Source organism: Apis laboriosa, unplaced genomic scaffold, assembly GCF_014066325.1.
Source record: "Apis laboriosa isolate Shangri-la unplaced genomic scaffold, ASM1406632v1 scaffold12_cov154, whole genome shotgun sequence".
Taxonomy (NCBI): Eukaryota; Metazoa; Arthropoda; class Insecta; order Hymenoptera; family Apidae; genus Apis; species Apis laboriosa.
This window is the reverse complement of record NW_025221207.1, coordinates 5,201,470-5,224,894: the sequence shown is the minus strand read 5'-3', so window position 1 is coordinate 5,224,894 and position 23,425 is coordinate 5,201,470. Positions and strand designations below refer to the sequence as shown.

General features: G+C 31.7%; 1 protein-coding gene across 4 annotated transcripts in view; it reads left to right on the top strand.

Moving 5' to 3' along the window:
- Positions 1–23,247, top strand: part of LOC122720536 (neuromodulin) — a 95,896-nt gene extending 72,649 nt beyond the window's left edge. For 3 of the 4 annotated variants that reach the window (XM_043947307.1, XM_043947309.1, XM_043947308.1), the window contains one exon: positions 18,313–23,247. In XM_043947307.1, the coding sequence (XP_043803242.1) occupies positions 18,313–18,462 (150 nt within the window). In that variant the 3' untranslated portion in view covers positions 18,463–23,247. Of the gene's footprint in view, positions 1–14,508; positions 14,690–18,312 lie in introns of those variants that run through there. The other variant, XM_043947310.1, reaches the window with a different exon arrangement.
- Positions 23,248–23,425: the final 178 nt, after the last annotated feature.

Below are 23,425 nucleotides of genomic sequence, written 5' to 3'. Positions count from 1 at the left end.
GGAAAACTCAATTTATTTTACCTTGCGCGTTATATCGAAGAAAGAGATTGCGTCGAGGAAAAGAAAGAAAGAGATCCTTTTTGTCTTTGTCTCCCTGTTGTTCGATTTTCTTGCTCGAGATGTGATAATGAAAAAATTCCATTGACAGTGTAACAGTGTCGATATCGTTTTCTTTTTATTTCCACTCTCTTTAGTGCAAACAAATTTTATTCACGAGTTTCAATTACTTCATCGTTCTACTAATAACAAATTTTATTTTAAACAAAATTAACATCGTGCCGTTTAACATTTTTAACACTCGCTCAATCTCCTTTATTTTAACATATTTTCTACAAAATTAATATCTCTCTCTAAATATTTGTTATAAATAAAATAAAATACGATACAGTACAATAAATAAAACGACGCAACTTCGCATAATTCACAAGCCACAAAAAAAAAAAAAAAAAAAAAAATAATGAAAGAAGAAACAGAAAAAAAAGCAATTTATTTCGTCTCATCCGATTGGTCACGGGTCGTCAATCAATAGAAACGAATTTCCCACCGATTAAAACGGTGGCCAACAGGGACTTGTAATTTTTTCTCCCCACTATATTTCGAAGAATCTCTGGAATCGTTTCGGTGTTAACCTGACCTTAAACTTCGTCGAGCGGATTCGCAAAGGTCGGGAAACACGAACGGGATCCGTTCTCTTCTTAACTTCTCTCCCCCCTCCCTCCCCTTGTGGAGAAGAATTGTCTGAAAAAGAGAAAGAGAAAAAGAGAGAGAAAGAGAGAGAGCATTGAATCAATTCAAAAGTCTTGCAATATCAAACTTTCCAGTTGAAAAGTTACGTTTCAGACGTAAGGGGGTAAGGGGGGGGGGTACTTGGGAGGCTGGAACGCGCATAAGAGAGGAAGAAAAAACAGAAAATCATTAAAAAAGTTAGCGGTCGAAAATGGGGCACGATGTGTTTTTCACAATTCAGATGTACGAGAGAGTGCACACGATCGATGAATGGGTGAAAATTTTCGGTGACATTCGTTCCAAGAGCTTTTAATCCGAGCCTTAAACACGCTCGACCAAAGTTCAAGGGCTACTTTCAACGAGGACTTTTTTACGGTTCTGAGTTCTCGTAAAGTTTAAGAAGAATTGTGTCCCGCCGCGACCTGTGGTTAATTAACACTCGAAGCGAGTGATTTTGTTCGAATATTTATGGATTAATGAAAATTAGTGACGTATATATATCTCACCATTCTTCTCCATATATCGATTTAGAGATATGGATTTTTATACAAGTGAAATGTATTCAACTATTCAACTAATATATAGAAAATCTATATCACGTCGTAACAACAATTGAATTTCGATTTTTCGTGCAAAAAATCACGAAGAGTGAGTAAAAATTTTCTTGTTAAAACATAGCCAGGAAATGTGATAGATCGTACCATTGATGTCCCTTTTTGTTTTATCCCGATATCTCAAACGGTTGCCGAGATACGAGGACTCAAAGTTTTCACAACGCTCAACATAACGCAGAGATTATGAATGGAACCAGTGATCCACTGACCTACATATTTTTCCTGGAAACGCGTACTACGTTCTTCTAGGAATCGCGTTCTGTTTGGGATAGGTCAGTGAGACGAGGTGCGAGCGAGAGATCCGAGTAAGCGACAAAGATAGCGATAATATACGATTAAAAATTACCTTTCTCTTTACACGACGATATCTCCGGAACCGGAAGTCGTATCGGGATGAATGAAAAAGCGTTTTAAAGAGGAAGATTCCGCGCTTCCAACGATCTTTTATTCACCGACGGGAAGTGAGTATCTTCGGAGTTATAGCGATTTAAAGTTTTTGTAATTTTTAATACAGTTTATTCCAGTTTTAAGGTAAATTACGTTATAAGTATGAAAACTGTTGGTTATATATCTTGTTAATGGTATGTTAAAGTTACATAAGTTAAAGATAAATGTATATTTGCTGATAATATTGAATAGTAAAGAAAATAGGTTTATTTTTAATCATAAAGAATCAGCTCGAGGGCATTGTTACACAAGAGGATAATTTTGCAATGGTCAATTTCCGTTTTTGAATGGTACCACTTTTTTCCCGTGTCTATATGCATCTTAATTACAATCTTCATAATAGTTTCAAGGTTAAAAATTTAATAAGTCAATGCATTTAAGTGGTAAAGTATAGGTAAGAAAACCAAGTGAGTATCTATAGCACACTTCCTTTCTCAGATTTCCTTTCAATCGTGTGCATATATAAATTTTATTCGCAATACATGCTCGAACATTTAATTTCTTCAATACAATCTGAATTTTAAGCTTTCGATTATTTTTAATAAATATTAATTCATTCTTAAAAATAAAATAATTTATTAATATAATTAAATATTAAGATCCAAAAGAGATTTTGGTGTAAATATAAAATAGAGTAAAAATATATGTAGGAAGAGATATTTTAAAAAAATATTAGTAATTAAAAATTTTAATATAAATATTTATTATTTTATATTTGTTATTTTTCTTAAAATGTTATTTGTCACTAAAAGTTTTTTATTAAAATATAGATTTAACAATCTTATTACTTTTACTATTCTTATTAACATTTCTTCGCATTAAAATTCAAATATTATGCGCAGAAATGGTCGACCGTAATCGAGATAGAAACGTGGAAAAATTCATTTTATGTCACTTGAAAGTATGCCAAGAAACTGCTACAATTTCAAAATTTACAGGCACTTGCTGTATGAATATATGAAAAACGGAAGTATTATATTATACAGTTATTTTTATATTATTTTTATATATCGTTTTAAACGTTTAAATTCCTTAAAATTGAAATATTTTTCTTATAACAATAGTTTCGAGTATCGCAATCTATAAAATTATTGAAAATTATTTATATAATTTATATTTTACATACATAAAGAAAGAAATAAAATTTATATACGTTGATTAATATTACATTAGATTGTCAACTATCGATCATTTCTAAATCTGTTGTTAATTAAATATGAAAGGAACATTTATCAATGTCACGAATTAATTACATTAAAAATGTAAACTACTTTTTAAAAGAATAACAAACATGTAGCAAATTTTCATACGCGATACTTTTTAATATAAAACATCAATAATTAATCAAATATAGTGACAAGTTACATTAAGTTCAACTCTAAAAAAAAAAAACCGCACTATTTATAATGTGACTATACACACTAACTTCCATTCCAAAAACAAAAAAAAAAAGAAAAAAATTGTAAAAACAACTCGAACGTACACAAAGTTCAATTAATAATTCAGAAATGCTATCACACATTTCCTGTCGAGCAAAACATTCTCTATAAAACATTCTCCCTGCAAACATGCAACACGCAGACGGAGATGCACAAATATCGTGCAAATTCTCGAAAGGAAAAAATCCTCGATTCGTATATTATGTATCACCCGGATGATTCCTCCGAGAGAGACAATAATGGAGAAGCGATCCCACCCCAAGATTTATCACGTTTTCACGGTGACGTGAACGTGGCTCGAGTTTTGCATATCGATCCCATCTAACTCGTCCCAATCGTGGGAAGGAATGGATCGAATAAAAAAGGGGAAAGATTCCAACGACGTTTTGTTTTTTAAACGAGGCGATACGAGGTGGAACGAAATTTCGATCGAAAGAGAAAAAAGGAGGGAAAAAGAAGTAAGAAATGTATTTTCATGGAACGAGAAGACGGGGGAGAGGGGCACACCTTCTCGTCGTGGAGACACGATATAGGTCAACTCGAGGAAGAAAGGGAGAGAGAAAAAAGAGAAGGGGGTTGCAGGTGCTACATATTCACTTAGAGAGAAAGGCTGGGATGGGGCCGATGAAAAGTCGTCTCACCTTTGGTAAGCAACCTGAGAAATTCGTGTCAACGTGTGTGAAATATAGAGCACGAGAAACAATATCGATTCGAGGAGGAACGATCGTGGCTGGTCGCGATGAGGAAGAATCTCGACTCGAGGAGAGGGGGTGGTAATTTGGTGTTACGAGTGATGCTCGAAGAAATGGATGGTTCGAATACTTGAGAAATTTTTATTCTCGAGAAATGTATTGCGCGAAAAATCTTTTAACGAATTATATTGTGTATTTTTCAGATTGGTTCAGCAAAATTTGAAAAAAGGATGGGAAAGGTAGTCTTGTTTGTTGCGAAGTATAACAAAATATTCTTCGTGGGATAATATTGGAAACGTATTACAGGGACACGAATTATCTATAATCTGAATGATTTGGAAAGAGAAATGTGAGATGTACGAAGGAAAAAAAGTGCTTGTTTAAAATTATATTCTCTGTTTCTTCTCGTTCAAATCTTCTTTTCGCAATTTCGTATCAAATCTTCATCCTATTTTGGAGAAAGAAGGTTTGCAAAAATCTATCTTCTCACGTGTCGTTCTTATATGATATATTTGTAGTACAATATGGGTCAACCCGAATGCTCGCCTGATGCCTTGCTCATCGCAAGAGTTCCTAGATAGAAAACGCGGATGGAAAATAACTTCTCTCTTTCTCGATAGAACCCTGAGAACAGAATAATGCAAAGCATACAGACAAACGATTCTTTACTTATCTAACATCAAAGAAATGCGAACGTTTTATTATTAAAAATCAACAAAGAATATCGTTTCATATGCTGTCCCATATATTGCGCAAGTTCAATTTAATTAATTTTAATTGGCACAAATTAATAAAACTGATAAACTGTTAAGAGTGTATAAACTTTTATCCATTGTAATAAATTTTCTTTATTATATAGAAATTTATTGACATGGATATCCCATCGTTCGAGCTTTAAATCGTGTGTATAAAACAATTAATCAAAGGAGGGATTAATTATTCGGGGGAAAAAAATCGATGAAAAAGAAAATAACTAGCGGTGACAGAGCCGTAAGTAGAACTTTGCTTCACTTGGCGGACGATACACAGTAACGGGGACGATATAAGGCCAGACATTGGACTTTCATGAAGTCTCGTTAACCGGTGAACCGAGCTGGAACTTTCTGCTTATATGCAATAAGTTCCGAAATGCTGGAATCTTGATTGTTTTAAAGTACTCATCCTTGTCGTGTAATTTTGGCGGAACTTCGACCGGAATGAAAATTAGCGTAACATCATGGACGTTATTTGGAATAATAGAATTTAGAAATCGTAGGAAATTATTCCTGATATTTGGTAAAATTAATTATATTAGTATTAATTTTATATAAAAGTTTAATATATTTCATAAACGAAATTTGTTTATCGTTAAAAGGATATCAAGAGGAATTTATTATTTTTTAACATCAACTATAATAATAATGCAGCCATTGGATATTAATATTGATTATAAATAACCACGCTTTAAATTAAATTCCTATACATTCAACAAGCATTATTATCATTTTATTATTACTTTATCGATACACATTTTTATTTTCTTTTTTTTCTTATATATATATTAATATCCTTGCAGAAATAAATGCTTGGCAATCTACATATATCCATTCATTAACTATTATGCAATTGCAAACGAAGTATATTGAACCCAAAAAAATTTTCACAATTTACATGTCATCACAAGGCTACTAGTATCGGCATTCTACGAAAAAAACATGCAAGCAAAAACAGAAATAAACTGGCTATTTCCATCGGTTATCTGGGGGTATACGAGCAACTTTCCCAGAAACGTTCAAGCCTGAAGTCAACAAAGTTCCCTTTTAGACGTGGATATCTCCGTTGCATCCTCCTTTTCAAATCCTACCCCATTCTAAACTGCGCATTGGGGGGGAGAGGCTCGTGAAAAAACATTCGATCCGCCTTGCTTTATTCGCGTCTCCCATCGGCTTGGTAAACAGAATGATTCTGTCCTCTCTGTGCAAAGTCTCCCAGTTGTGATTCCGTAACGTTTCTTCCGCTTCTCCCTTCCCTTGGAAACGCGAAAAAAAAACAACGAATCAACAACAATCAAGAGGAAAAAAGAAAAAATACGATGCGTGCAAGATATTGAATAAGTGGAACAAGTCAAAGATAACAGACGAAATATAAGTATATGGATATTTTTAATCAAATTATAATATTTTTAATCAAATAATTAATATTTATAATAGTATGTAGATTTATTAGTAAATCTTTTAAATAATTAATATTTTAATTAGTAGCAAATTTGTGAAGAAGCAATGTTGTGAGAATTAATCTGAAATAGTTAAATAATTGATACACATGATAAATTATGAGTATGATTTCAAAGTCAGGATGCTTATACAGGATTAAAATAATAAATTTTTATATTAATGAATTAAAATAAATTTTAGAATTGTTACATTAATTTTAAATTTATTATATGAAAAAATTAATAGCCAACAGATGTTGAAAATATTGATACAGGAAATTTAGTTATTTCTTTTTGTCATTATTGATAAGATGCACACAAAAATTAATATACAAAATAGAATCCATTAATGATCTCATATATTTCCTTAAATAACTATTACGATTAAAGATTCTCACATACTCATAGACAAGAATGTACTTCAAAAGTTTATTTCTAAGACAGAAAATCTCTTTAGTCTTTCCTTTAGCTCTATTATACCCAACCGTTAATCTATATCTCGTTACAGATATTGGGTCGAGATTTATTCGATTTCTGTTCTGCCATCGTACATGACAGGGAAATGACCGTGCATTTACTGTTTGCCGGGTGATCTGTGTGGACGATAGTGGAGATAGTGAGAGGAAAATTAATGGAAAGTGGGAATCGATCGTAAAATATTGGAATGGCCGACGAGTTCTGTTGTTTCTCCTTTTTTTTTCCCCTTCTCTTTTTTCGGGAGTACAGTCTGCGAGGCGTAAATGCGTGGTGCAAAAATAAAAATTAAAGGTAAAAATATTGGATTGAAAATTTTCTTTGGTGGTGGGAAAATGGATTTGAATATCAATTGGATACGTGTATATCGAATTGGTTACGGATTTCAATATAGGTTTAATTGATACAGGGCTTATGCAACAATACCTATCTAGTTACGTGTTTATTCATTCTTAAAATTTTGACAATAAATACAATGAATGTAATTTAATCTTGCTAAAATTAATCGCTAATTTTGTACCATAATTTCTATCATAATATTCCTTATTTTTTCCCAAAAGAGTCTATATATTTTTTTTTTAAGTAAAATATGAACAATTCATCATTTTGATAAGTGTGATTATCCTTCCATTATTAATTTCTGTTATCACAAATACAACAAAAATACGTATCCATTTGTACATTTGTTCCATATATATATATATATATTAGTTATCACCATTCCAACTTTTTTCCAATTTTACTTCCAATTTTAATTAATTTCCACGTGTACGAGAATAAAAACCAACCATGAAAAAAAGAATTATATTTCCATGGCAGTTAAAACTTGAACAGTTAAAAGTCAAAACTCATTAATAACATATCGTTTTATTCATCACTATATTTTTCACGCATAATTATTTCCAATTACGAGCAAATCAATTCTTCCTTCGAAAACTCGTTGTTGTTCACTTTCGACTCGTCGTCGTTTCGATCAAAATTTTTTTCAAAAGAATGAAAAAGCATCGAGAGAAAAAAGAAGGAAGAAGCATTCAATGGGTGAAATTACAAACGAGGTTTAATTCCAGGGACTCCTAACCCAATATTTATTCTCAATTAAAGCGGTTGACAACGTCTCGAAAGGTTGACGAGCGAAACTTGCGAGCTCGTTTGCGCGTTCATTTACATTTGACACCCTACTCTAACACGTTCGATCGCGGAAATTTGCAAGAGAAAGGGAGAGAGAAGGGGGGAAGAAGCATCTCTCCTCGACGAGATGTATAAAAAAGTAGAGGCAAGATTTCAATTCGTGGCGTCGAGATAAGTTGAGAGCGATTCTCAATGAAAAATGGTAACATCGATGGCTGGCTCCAATATTAATTGGAAATGCCAAATGAAAATTTCGTGATATTACTTTGAAAACAGAGCCTAGTCCCGTAGAATTTATCGTTAAGAATGCGAATACATTGATAAAATTTTTTTTTTTTTAGCTTCTCAGAGTAATTTTTCAATGGATATATATTCAGAGCAGAGAGAAAGTTACGAAAAATATCACAGAGAGCAAGTTTCGAGAGTTTTACTTCCAAAGTAAGTTATACATCTCTCGTATAACTTGGATCGTTAAATAAATTTTATATATCTTTTTTTTTTTTTTTTTTGAATAATGCTTCCTTTTTCCCTCTTTTTCTTTCTAATTAAAATTATAAGTATCAGAGTAAATGATCTACTGCCAGAGATTTCAGAGAAAGTTGGATTTCACCTGCAATTAGAGGCAAGGTTGTACTTGTCGACCTGATTTTCATCGTGTTTTATCATGATTTTTTAAAGCTATATCTTGATATCTCAGAGAGAGAGATAGATCGAAATTGAAGAAGAAAATCAGTTTTATAAATTTTTTCACCGAGTTACAATCAATTTTAATCCTCTTCCATTGACTCTCGTTATATAAAATTATCCTATTTTTTTTTTTTTTCAGAAATACGAAATAATGAAAAATTTCGAGAATGAATAGAAAATTGGCGTGATAAAATATGATAAGTCGCCGTTATCACGCTATCATTTATAAAGGACAGAAGTTAGTTAATGATCTGATATACATGGGTTGTTTGCGTGAATTCGTGAGATTAAACTGGGTCAATTTGATATTTCGCCACGTGGGCGGGGACGCCACTTCGTTATGCGCGAATGTGTTTCCTCTTCTTGGTGAGGAAAGAATTCTTTTTCGGTTAATAAACGGTCTGCCACGAGCTGCGTTGTTATCTCGATCGTAAAAAACGAAATTTTAACGGGGATTTTAACTCCTCCTAGCGAGGAGTATTCATAGTGGTGAATTATCGATTGTCAGACTTAACCTTCGAGGAAAGAGAGGGTGATTTTCGTTTGCTGCTTCGAGTAATTTTCAGATGCGAGCTCAATTTTCCGCGTGGCCTGGTTTATCGAATATATTATCTTGCATTTCTGACTGTATTACTTTGTATTGATAATGTGCTCACTTTATGAATATTTATTATTATTATGAACATCTTCCTGTACATTCTATATTCTCTATATATTTTAAATATGTTATATGTTTTTTATTTTTATTATTTAGATACTGTAGAGAAATTAGAGAATTGCGAATGTAATGAGAGCACGAATATTCTTCTCTTATTTTTTTTATTCCAACTGTAAGAAAAGAGGAAGGAAAGAATCCACGTGGAAAAAGTGGTACGTGCAATCATTATGTAAAAATTGTACGAATATTCTCGTGTGTGAAAAAACTTTCGAGGAGGAAAAAAGATCGTTCGTTGATTTTATAATACAAAAATTTGTAAATATTATACATCACGTAACATTAAAACACGAACCTTTAGAATAAATTTATGATGACAACAAACAGAACAAATCTAACAAAAACAGATTCGATTGATTCAATGTTTAAAAAATTAAATTACTAAAGATATTATTAAAAAAAAAAAAAAAAAAAATTAAAAGAACAAAGCACGCATCAAAGAAGCCTGAACTTCGTACGACTTGGTAGAGCGTTAATCAGGCACAGATCACAATAGGTTGGTGGCGATTCATCGCCAGGACACGCCGTCAAAAATTTATTGCGGTTGATTTGCATAAACGCGGCCGCATAATTCAATGGGAATCCGTATCAAAGAGCGGCGGGGAAATAATGGAGATATACGAGATACTCGTCACGGACGCGGTTCATCACTTCCTCCAGTTTCGAGGGAATAAATTTCCCGCTCGTCAAGCCCGCAGATTCACGACATAAATCGCGCATTCAGCGAATACAGCGCCAATGGTTGGAAAAAAAGAAAAAGGAAAAAGGGAAGAAAGCAACGATCGAACGATATCGTGCAGACCAGAAACCGCGAATCGATTGGATTAGAGCTAAGAACGTTCCCTTAGGTAAAAACCTTTTAAAATAATTGATCGAATATATCGTCCAAGACGTTCGATCATAACCGATCACGACAAGGTCGATGTTATAGGTTGCGACGATTTTTTTTTTTTTTTTTTTTTTTCTCGTTAAGGGAAAAATTGGACACGAGATTGGCCGAGAGTACGAGAGCTATACACATATTTCATCGTGAGGAGTGATTCTTGGAATTTATTTCGATAGAATATTCCTTTATACCTCGTTCGATCGATCCAGATTGCATTATTATTATTAATCTTTGTTAATTGTAGAAGTGGATGAGTTGGAGAGTGAAAGGTAAATTAAAATTTTGGCTATTATATAAAATTTAGAGATAATATTTATTTATTCGTGTACGATAAAAAGTATTTTAGGATATTTTCAGTATCGATTATATATAAATTTATTTAGTGATTATGATAGTTTCTTTACATCATCGTGTAAAACGAATTAATTATCCCACTTCTGTAATGATATTCGAAACAGTTACAATTTGCAATGGCATTAGAGTTGAATTAAATCGTGCAGCTCTCGCATCTGGACTGCAATTCCCTCGTATCATAAGATGGAAACGGTGACAGGTGAGAATCTGTTTGAGACGTTGACATATGAGACAGGGGAGCTCTTCCATTTTCTTTTTATCTCCGACCATTTGGCGCTCGTGTCTCTTAGTGAATTCATTTGGTTCTTCAGGACACGCATCAAGATTTATTATGATCTTTTTTAAAATTTATATAAAAAGAGATTGAGAAAAAATTAAACCAGCGTTACAAATTCAAAAACGAGATAAAATTAAAAGAAAAAATTTTGGAAATCTTGAAAGAAGCAATATTGGTATTGGAAATATTTTCTAGATAAGAAATAATACAACATATAAATATATAACCAAATAACGAAAAGAAACGTGATATATTCAATTATAAAAAAAAAAGAAGACACGAAGAAAATTCTACAAATCAAAATTAATTTCGATCAACAATCGTCCAAATAATTTGAAAGGCTGTATTTCACGAGCGACGACCCTTTATCATTCGTTGCAATTACAATCCCAACCAGTGAGAATTGAACAATTTAAGAGAAACTGTGAGATCGTAATCGTGGTAATCCTTGTGATTACAGCCTGCCTCGCAACTAATGTAAGAGGCGATGGATTTCGAGGCTGTGCCAAACACGTTGATCGATAAGTCCATAGGCGAGCCGAGAGTGGCCTATTGTTAGCCCCTTTGACATTATGTTGATTCACCAACGTGGGGTCATAATCGGCGGTAACCAAGCGCACCTGTGCGTCCTTTCAACCCTGTCTGCCAAACGTCCAAAGATTCCACGAAAGCTTCTCCAAACCGGCGCCCATTATTGCTCCCAACGAACCAGAAATAGGGTGCACTTTAAGGGTGCACGCGCCATTATCGAACCGTATTGGAGAAACTTATCGTGCATGCACACTGTGTAAATATATATATATATATATATATGTATATGTATATGTGGCAGAACATATTGTGAGCAGATTTATCAATTTCCTGTTGACTCGAGCCACCCTAACATTTTTTAACTTTGCCAATATGGGGCGAGGGATTCGATGATCGAAATGAATTATGAATATTTGTTCTTTATATTTATCTACTTTAAACTTATAATATATTCATTTGTGTAATTTGAAATTGCGTAATAAACGGTGTCGTGTTATATTGCCACCATCAAGAGGAATAACTTCCTAACTCCATTTGTAAATAAATCAACGTATCAACCCCCAAAGGCTCGTAAAGTAAGTTTCTTTTGTAACTGGCGAATGCAAATGCGGCAACGTCATGAGAGAGGGTTGGTTTTGCATTCACGTGCAACTTGCAGAACGCAAATATACGCCGAATATACAGGGGGAACAATAATTATCCGGTTGATGCATAGTACTCGAGGAGAGCATAATTTGAAACTGGTTGGCACAGGTTGCGATCCTCCATTGTGAATTGTCGAGCCTCTATCGGAGGAATTCCGTGGTATTATATGCGTTCACTCGTGATTCTCTCTCTGTGTTATCTATCGGGAACGTTTTTTTCCAATTCGATTGGCAAAGTTATGGTTCCATCATTGAAAGAATAAGAGATAAGCATAACGTTTTCCACGTTTGGTGATACCGTTTTAGAGGATTTATTGGTTTTTTTTTTTTGTTGATGCGTGCGATGGATTTGTTTGTTTCTGAAAGAGGATCAAAAAGAATGTGCTATGAAGGGGAGATGATCGATTTTGATTTGCATTGAAGTCGAGGGAAAATAAAGGAATTATATGGTAATATTTATTTATTTGTCGTTTAATTTCTTTGTCATTCTTTGAGATGAATTTTGATTTTTTGAGATGGAAAACATCCTTTCCTTTTATTGAAATATCCATCATTTATATAGATCGGGAATTTATTTTAAGTATTCGTATTTGTTTTATGAATAAAGTATGTAAAAAAGGGATTTTGAAAGCGATAAATAAAACAGATTTATAGTAACAGTTTAAAACGAGTTTAAAATAGAAGAACCATTAATCCATTGCATTATCGTCATCAATACAATAAATATTTTTATTTCAAATGAGTTTATAATTTTAGAAATTAGCACACGTGTATGTATGTATAGATAATTACATTTTATATATTAGATTATTCATTTTTCTTTGCACAGTTTGCAAAAATAAATAAAAAATATGAAACGAACAATTCATCAAATATTTAAACTCTTTGTTATAGAAAAAGAAGATTAATCATCGTTTGCTTTGAAAATGAAGCCCATTCTTTTTATTGGAAAAGAGTTAAATGATAAAGCTTTCTATTTCTGTGTTAGTAAATAATCATCCATTGGGAAGAAATTCAAAGAAATGAGATAGATAACGAGCAAAAAAAATATAAAAAAAAAAAAGAAGAAGGAAAAATCTTTTGATACTCGACTAATAGCGGTTGGACGATAACAGTAGATATAAAGACTTTAAAAAATAAGACTCTAAAAAGTTGAACATGTGAAACAACTTGCAAAGTAAGATAAATGATTTTCTCTTTCAGAAAAAAAGAATTAAAATCAAACTGATTCAAACTTTTTTTTTAGAAATATTTCAACATCTGAAGAAAATGTAATATTATTAAACAAACAAAATTGCACAAATATGATATAGAATTAGATTTATCTAAAATTATGAAAATTATGTTACAATATTCTGTGATAGTTTTATTTAAATATCTGCTCGATCATTTATTCAACTGATGCAGAATTGAAAAAAAGGCTATAGCTAATGATTAAATCTCTTATAGTGTTTAAAACGTTTAATCGAGATTAGATAAGTCGATTTATAGCCATTGAAAAAAGTAATTCCGACAAATCCTACTTTAAAGTATAGTAGCAATATAAATCAATGAGTATTTCTCAAAAACGTTTCAGCAGGATATGAAAAACATTTTAAAGTAAGAAAAATACTTCAAGAAAATTTTGAATAAAATAATTGTTTGAATTCAAACAGATATTTAATTCTTAATTTTTATAATTCTTATTTGAAACAAATTGATTAGAGGGAGAAAAAAAGAATGAAATACTATTATCTTAGATGAGAAAATAATGATAATGGAAAATGGGGTGTACTGTGTTAAAATACGACACGAAGACCAGGAAATGCTGAAACGAAATAGGGTAATTGAATGATCCTACTGAAATATTCAAGTGTTGAAGTACTCTGCTAAACGTATTCGTGTTAAATGTAATGAAGATTCTAGATGAAAATGCGAAGAAGGTGCAAATTCGAGGGAAATGTGGATAAATTAAAAAGAATTTTTTTTTGCAACGAGTATGATTAAAAATTTTTTAGAAAAACAATATGTTAAAACAAAGAACGAGTATTATTTGTATTAGCACAAATTCGAATAATAATGTTCGTATATTTTCGAGGAAATATCGTATATACTTAAAATGAAAATTAAAAAAAATTTGTTTTGAAACAATATTTTTTTTTTCGCTCATGATCCTCAGCATTGTGAAAGTAGAATTTAATTAAAAAAAATTTTCGCGTATCTGCATATTTATAATTTTATTAAATTAGAAAAAAAATAATAACAAGCATGAAAGATAATTTAATAAATTTATGATGCTTATAATTTATTTTATACAAATAATAAATTATAACAGGAGCTGTTTCAATATATTCCATATTCTGCTGAATTACACAAACCTATTCTTCTGTTATATATTCTAATATGTGGATTATTTAAAAAATGTTAAAAGAAATGTATACAACATATCGAAATTTCTACAAATATTCGTTAAAATGCAAGCTGCAAAAGGTGATGTAAAAATATAATATCATTGGAAATACATTTCTAAGTTGAGAATTCAATCGATATCGCATAAATCATTCTTCAGATATTTTCATCGTGGTCTCATCCTCACCTGACCAACTATTTGATTAGTTATTATTTAAATCCTCGTGGAAAGTTCTTTGTATCTCGATGAATCTTTCAAACTCGTTTACAACGAATTAATCCATTTTAATTTTCTCGAAAGCCAAACGGGTGTAGATTTCAGAGAATCAAAATAGTTCCACGGACCATAGATCGTCGGTGGCAGCCAACTTATTACCTGGAAGAGTTTAAACTTCCAATTAATTGGTAATCAAAGGATCGTACGAAGTAAGACAGCCAGGAACGAAGTTTCGTGTCGGCCCGCCCGATGATTCCCCGATGGAAAATTATTAAACTCTAACCGATATTGTTCCCAGGGATGGGTGTGTGCATGCATTCGAGTCGAATAATTAATCGCAATCTCGAAAAATGGAAATTTTGCTTAGTAAGTTGATTTACATTTTCAATGAATTATTATTGGAACGAGTTATTGAAAACATCTTTGCAATTTTTAGTAACTCTTTTTTTTTTAAGAAGATTAATAATGGAAGAATTATAATATAAACAATTGTTTTCAAGTTATTTTTATCAAGTTTTATATTTCATTTTCATAATATTAATTAATTTTTTGTAGATATTTATGATGGATATAATTAATTTATATACATAAGAATAATATGATATAATAAATAAAAGTATAAATAAATATTTTCATTATTTATGATTATACGTGATTATACAGGAAGGAAAATCTGTAAGATAAAATTACACTATTTAAAGAGATGAAAGATACAAGTAGTAAAACCATACCAATGCTGAGACAGCGACTTCCCTCTACATTTAGGATAAGTCAGATTAGTAGTTGCTATAAAATTTCCTTACAAAATTCTACATAATTTCTCTAATATAATTTTAGTACTATTCATTTCGAATATTTATTCAACATGAATTTAAACTGAACGAATTTTAATATTTTATATGATAAAACAAATGACTACAACTATCAAGCTGCAAAGCATTAAAAAAACTTTCATTTCAAAATAAATTTGTAATTCTTAATCTTAAACAACTCTGTACGAGAAATGAAATTTTAATAACAAAAAAAAAAAAAAAGGAGCCCATCATATATTCTACATTATCAACACGAACACATACGTAGACAGTTATTTCTCGTGAAAAATTAATGAAATCGAGCTAATTGAACGAAGCCATCTTTTCACAAGCGAGAGTATCGATCCAATGCATTAAAAATGCATGCAAATAAAAAAAAAAAAAAAAAAAAAGACCAGTGCTTAATTGACTGTAATCGATACATACACGGATATTGAAACACGCTTTCTCCTCCGATGATGAAGGTATCGGCGACCAACGACGATCGAATGTCCGCGCGATTAATTAAACAGGACTAATTGGAAATTGCACTTCACGAGCAGCTTCGAGGAATCGAGGTTCGACCATTAACAAAGTTCCTGGGAATTCAAGATCTACGGACGTGAAGTGCGATCTTAAGTAACTGCTCTTGCCAGTTGAAAGCTTGAAATCTTGAAGGGAAGCCTTTAAACTTTAAAACCAGCTTTTCAGCTTCTCGCTCGCGCAACGAGATCATCGTTCTTTGCTGCTTTGTTTGCCACACGTATCGTGCCTTGTATTCAGAAAGTTACTGGAAGATATTAAGTAGATTGTTCCGAGTTTCAAATTTTTGTAATATTATAATTTTTTATAGCGAGAAGCTTTATCAAAAAACATCTGATTATACGCGTAATGTACTTGTATAGATCGATATAAATCTAGTTCTCGTGATATGATTTTAAATGTTAAAGTTAAATAAAGTTATTATATTTTTTCTTGATGAAATTAATATAATAAATTAAATATTAATTTATAAACAGAAGTCAATGGAAATTTAATTAATACTAAAAATATTTTGAACTTACTTACTTTTTATATAATATTCCATTCTTGGATTAAATCTTTCGATTAATTTTAAAATACGTACAAATTTCTAATTTTATTCTTTTGTTTTTAAATTCAATCTTATCCAAGAAATCTTTGATAAACTTCCACCTACATATATCGATCTAAACACGTTCACCGTCCATATATTCAATCGCGAAATGGCCAGTCATAAATCTCTCTTCCTCGTGTAAAATCATCCTTCACCCCTTCACCCGAATTTCAAATCTCACACTCGCAATTTCATCGCGCAAATTGTTCCCTTTTAAAACCCCTGTGGAATGGATTAAAAGAAAAATCTCAGCCATTGCATTCGTAATTAACTCTCTTATCAGTGACAATTCCCTCTTTCTCTCTCTCTCTCTCTCTCTCTCTCTCTCTCTCTCTCTCTCTCTCTCTCTCTCTCTTTGACATCCTAACCCCCGACCTATCAAACTGCCTTACGATTCAACCGGTTGACGAATAATACTCGAACACGAAGGTCCAACATAATGCTCTCTTTCCACATGCAAGTCATTGGTCAAATACGACACAGAGAGTCGTCTCACGCGAATATTGGATTATCTCGCGTGAGGGAAGAGGAATGAACGGATGGAGGAAGATGGTTTAATAGGGGATCGAAGGAAGGTAGCTCGCGGGTCGAAATGCAAATACGTTTCGCGCGTAATTGCAATCTACATGTTTATAAACCTCTTTTGCATGTGATGTGCCTGCTTTTTATTCTATCCCCCGGTCGTTTCGAGACTCGTTCCAGCCCTTGTTACCCGGTTCTCGCACCGTGACGTCAGCAGACTCGCTCGGCTTCGTCATAATTAAGCCTAAATTTAAACCGAAGCGACAATAATTGAGGCCATAATCGGATGGAGAAAAAAAAAAAAAAACAAGCAAGTGGTGTTTTTTCGAATTTTAATACGATTGAATCAAGGATGCACGATTCTTTCTTGAGGAAGATTGATATCTTGAATAAAAGTTCGATTTTGGAATTTGAGTTTAAGGTAAGGAGAATATAGAAAATTGAAGATCAGGATGGTACTTTTCAATGTTCGGTAATTATTTATAATTCATTTTATAAGTTGAATTATATTCTTGATGTGTTTGAAAAAATTACAGCTTAAAAAAGATATTATAAAAATCCTGAATTAACATTAATTCATATTAATTTTAGATTAATTTAAAGTATATTTTTTGTTGACGGCTGTCTCGTGAAAATTTCCCAAAGAATATTATTCTTTTAAATTGAATATGGAACAGTCTTTTAGGGAGAATCGCAATTTTCCAGCTTAAAGAGAACTTAAATTTCATATAAAGGACAAAATATCGAAAAAGAAATAAATATTTTCTACTTTGAAGAAGTTAAAAACTGTGTTTAAAAAGCGAATTTTCAAGTAAGAATATTTCGTGCACTTTAACGGTAAAAGAGATGCTAAGTATACCGTGAAATGTTAGTTAAATATACGTGAAATTTTGAAACTTAAAAAGGAACGCGAAAATTCAATACAAAACCAATGATATCTCTTACGATATAACATTGAATTTCGACGACGAATTTCAACGAATTAGTTTTATTTATTTCACCGATAAATAAATTCATAAAAATTGTTAAATAACTAAAAATCCAAGAATATATTTCGTAACAAAAACAAAGAATATACTCGTAAAATACTCGTTTGTTTTGTATAATTATGTTGTATAAATTTGTATACATCTCAAATGCTATTACGTTTTTTTTGTTTTAGATAAAATGAAAAGATAATTTTATAAATAGTTTCAATTTAAAATTAATATACTATATTTTATAAATATCTTCAATCGAAGAAGTGTTGGATCGTAAAGATCAATCGATTATTATTAGATCTAGAGAAGTTGAAAATATACTCATCGTCCAAATATTTGCAACAGCTTTAACACGTTTGTGAAGTAAACCTTTGACACCATTAACAAACACCGACTGAGCAATATTGTCTCAATAAACGCGCTCCTATTTGCAATAACAAATCTACACGTCGACGTTGTAATCTATTGTTTCAGGCGAAGGACGCCATGAACGAGCTCGAGGGTATCGATCTCACGGATCCCGATCTGCACAAAGCGGCGACGAAAATCCAAGCGAGCTTCCGGGGTCACAAGGTCCGCCAGGAAGTGTTAGGGAATCCAGCGCAGAACGAGCCCAAGAAATAAGAAGGATGAGATTTGAGTGCTGATTTTTTTTCGAAATCGAATCGTCGATAGTATGCCCGATCATGAAAAAAAAAAAAAAAAAAAAAAAAAAAAAAAAAAAGTAAAGAATAAAAAAGAGAGACAACAAAAAAAAGAGAGAGAGAGAGAGAACGAAAAAAACACACAAAAGAGGAAAGTAAATCGAACGATAGAAACAATATAGCAGGGAATCGGGCCTCGGGTCTTTGCTTTTCCATTTGTCGTCGAGTCCGCTTCGTACGATCGCATGCGTATCCTTTCGTTGATCCCACGAAATTTTATGGCATTTTTATCTTTGTATCCGTATCGACACGATTATTCGGGAATCGAATACGTTTCTCGCCGCGATTTGTTTGAATATCGAGCTTACAAGTTCGCATAAACTTTTCGAACACCGATAATCCTCAATGGAACAATTTTCGATCCGTATCGTACTTACGTATTCTTCGTCCTTTCGAAACTATAGTATATTACGAAAGATATGGATAGTATCTATTCTGAATAAAACAAAATGAAACTTCGAATTTATATCTTGATAATTCATATTACGGTACCAATTCACGTTGAAGTGGCACAGTATATTTTAGATTTAGTAATATGCTTATAATACGTTTTAAGATTATATATGCGCACACCACCACCGTGTGAGCGTCGTTTTAATCACTATCCTATATATCGACGTTCTCGAATAGGCATTTCCATCGAATGTATGGAACGAATCCTTCCGATATTTCACGAAAAATAAATTGGAAAATTTAACGAGACGATAACAAGATCACGTTGCTTGCCATAAAACTCAACGAATCATGAAATATTATATTGAATCGAATCGCGGTCAAGTATGAATTCGAAAAAATGCTATTACTTGAAGAAAGTTGTCTCGAGTTTCGTTCAATCGGAATCAAAGGAACGAAAACGAATTAATTGGGTGGAAGGTTGAACAGATCTTTCATAAATTCGTAAAAGAAATGCGGTGGGCGCGTTTCCTCGAGCAGGAAACCGATTATTCGAATCGATTTAATCGCACGTATACTCGATACGAAAGTTTTCGTTTAATCAGCCGCTAGATTCGCATTCGTGCGTTCGAAATGAACACACGATCGATAAATTCTCTCGTTCATCGTTAACACGAAATTTATCATGGTGGTTGACAATATTCACCAAGGATTGTTTGCGATCGTGAACGCCGATATATCGAGGTTGATTAAAAATTTCGATGGCAGGGGTTACGGATGTGCCACCGCTGCGTTCTATTCCTCCCTTGTATAATTTTAACTGTACGAACCGTCGTCGAGACTCGACGATTCGGCCATTCGAATCGTCCGTGGATTTCGTGCGAAGATTCGCGAACGAGAACAGTGAAAAATTACAAGCATCGAATAATTAATTAATAACCCATTCTCGGTATGGAGAGGATAGAGTGCAGGCATTTACTTGTGAATGAATTGATTCGAAGAAATGATAGCAGTTGCAATCTTTGATAATCATTCGAAAGTCGATCGTATTTCTTTCCTTTTCGGAATAATATCACGTGTAATATCGTGTTCACATCGATAAGTTCGCGTTATAACGAATCGATTGAATTCGTCGTTTTTATTCATTACATCGCTTAATGTAAGTCCAATTCAAATAATAACGAAGTATGTGTACATGCACGTATGATAATGTGTACGATATGATTACAAAATCAATGGAGGATCAATTTGGTCGAAAAAAAGGAAATTAATAACCGGCAAAACGGCGCATGTCTGAGGCAAACAACATGTTTAATCGATAAACGTGTCGTTGAAGTTATATCGTTTTAACTTTTAAGGATGTCCATCCCGTCACATTGGTATTGCGAGTTATTTTTCGATGACTAGAGGCATATATTTTTACGCGTTAGATCGCATCGTAACGACACATGATTATGGATACATATATAAAACATAAGACGCGCATTTATACGCATATATACGCAGGCACAGATGCTTTCACAACCCCGTAGACGCAATAATTCGACATAAAAAGAGGCTTCGAGCGGCCCGGTCGAACTGCCATGTAACGGGTGCGCGTTTCGTATCGTTCTATTTTTATCTAGTCTATCTTCCTTCGATTTTGTTCCCGTCGAATTTACCAGTAGAAGAAGTATACGTTGTTTTTAGCAGGCCTAAAAACGTTACTGCTGCTTTTTACGATCGTTAAGAGCACTCGTTCTTCTCCTTTATTTCGCTCCTCTTTTGCGCTGTTCTCTAGAACTTCCTGATTCTTTTTTATCCTGAATGATTGACTATCGATCGTTGAAAAAGGGCACAAAGAAATTAAAGTTTGGACATACGTGGTAATTTATTCGATGAAAATTATTTTTTATTCCTTCGAGGAAAGGAATGGCGATATATGTATTATAATTAGACGCACCATTCAAAATAATTAAAAGACTCTGTGTTTAACTGTTTATACCCAATATATTTTATAAATTCCCTTTAAATAAGACATAAGTATTATATCGAAAATGCTACGTTTCCCCTATATTTAATATTAATGTTCGATTTATTTTTGTCAAACGATTAGAAATTTTTGAACTATTTTGAACAGAACACCTGATTAATTAGCTACAAAATAAACTTATAGCATTATAATATTATTATTGTATATTATACATCGTTTCGTCCTATAAAGCATTCACTGTGTCAAAAAATTTATAAAATATTTAATTATTGTCAAAAAATATTATTTTAGAATAATTCTATTCAGATATTATATATTGTATTATTTAAACTATACAAATTTGACTAGCTAATTTCTTTGTTTCATACGAATATCTAAGAATGAAATGAAGAAAATTCTTTTACAAAACTATTTCTTTAAATATAATATACTCTTGATATTAAATGTGCAAACCTGTTATGTTATCTTCTCAGTCTCATTCACGACCTAATTGTTGATATTAATTGCTGTTTATTTCTTCTGTAAATATTTTCAATGTGCATCACCGATTCCTGTTATGCATTGTCACGTACCGCAATGTTTCTATCGGACATTATGCAAAGCATAATTGTATGTACTTTCTACTTGTATGAAAGACAATTATTATGTGCACATAATATATCTTTGGAAATATATCACACAAATTTTTGCACTTGTTTCTGATAACTCTTATATTGAAATATCTTTGTGAAAAATTTATCAAAAAGTTGTTATAATAAACAAATTCTGAAAGCAATTTCGAATTAAAGTTAAATGCGGTTCAGAAAACTGAAAATCCGCAGAGTTCGATTCTGTACAGTATTCTCATATGTATTAAAATACATATTATGAAGAAAATTTGAATATTATGCAATATATCATTATTATATCAGTAAAACTTTATGTTGAGAAGTGAATCTCTTAAATTTCTTTTTATTATAATTGAATTTCATCCACATTCACATATTTTCCAATTAAAACAATATGAAATCAATCTATAAATAGTAGATATTAAAGAAGTTTTGCACTTGTCACTGTGCATATAAAAGATATTTTTCAATTTCTTACAATTTCATACATTTTCACTTATCTGTCAATCTGATAAACAATGGAAAAAGAAAGTATTGCTTGAATCACGCTTTTCGAATTTTTCGCGTGTAATTAAACGTTTCTAAACATCATTCATGCTCAGTTCCAATTTTCTTGCATTTTCACATTACCTCATAAGGTCGTTTGTAGAAAGCTAATAAAAATATTGCTATCGTTGAAAATGTCTATGAAACTCGACATATAATGAATCGAACATCTAAATATAATTTATTTCTAATCGTGAACAACCAAAGAAAAAAATATTTGATAATAATTGAAAGCCGATTCACACTGCGACACGTCGAGTCTCGGCAATACATGCTAAAATATATCTATATAGAGAAGGATTTAATATATTGAATCTATTTATAATATTATATTCCTGTTATAATAATATTTGTATGCTACAATAAGAGCCTCCTATATGAATATTATTATAATTCACATTCTATACATATACATATATTAATACTATTAATATATTATATTTATATTATATATTATATGTGTATAATAATATTAATACATTGTCAAATATATAAATATTTATGATCCATCAACGACATGGCAACTGCATTTTACTATTGCCGCCTAGTGGGGATCGGCTTTATATTTTCGCAAAAGAATTATTTTTCTTTTGCATAAGAATTTATTTTTTAATATTTCAATCAAAGATATAAATATCGTGAATACTTTTATAAATCGAAAATGAATAGTGCAAAATTGAAATCGGGCATTCTACAATGTTGTGTATTCAAATAAAAAAATTATATATTTCCAAGACAATTATCCTTGGAAAGAAATACTTACTTGGAAGTAAATGACAGATAATTTTATTTGCTCTAAGCAAAATTGTTGTGTAAAAGGATTCGTACTATCGAAGAACCGATTTAAAATATTTAAATATTTTGAAGCTTTTGTAGTTGCTGGAAGTGTCTATCGATGCGTATGGTTAGCGATTACGAGGTTAAGAATTAATGGAGAAGATTGTTGTAATAAATTATAGGCATTTTCTTCGGTATGTGACGTTACCACACAAATATAGATTAGTAACGCACAAAATGTTACAGTAAATTGTATTCTAAGGATGTAACAAATAATTGTAATGTTTAAACGAGCAGTAACCGTATATGTAATCTGTTTGTTTAAAATAAATACCCATTAAGTGTACAAAATAACAATTCCGACCTATACTGTGAAAAATTAATAGAAATACACCTCTAATTAAAATAATTACTTTGGATTAATTTTTTTATTCTTTGTTAATTATAGATATCCATACCATATATATAATATTTATAATGAATAAATTATAGATAAATTATACATGCAAAATGCAATTAAATATATAATAAATTTTTTTTTAAATATAAAATTTAATAAAGATGGTGTTCCTTTGATTACTTTCATA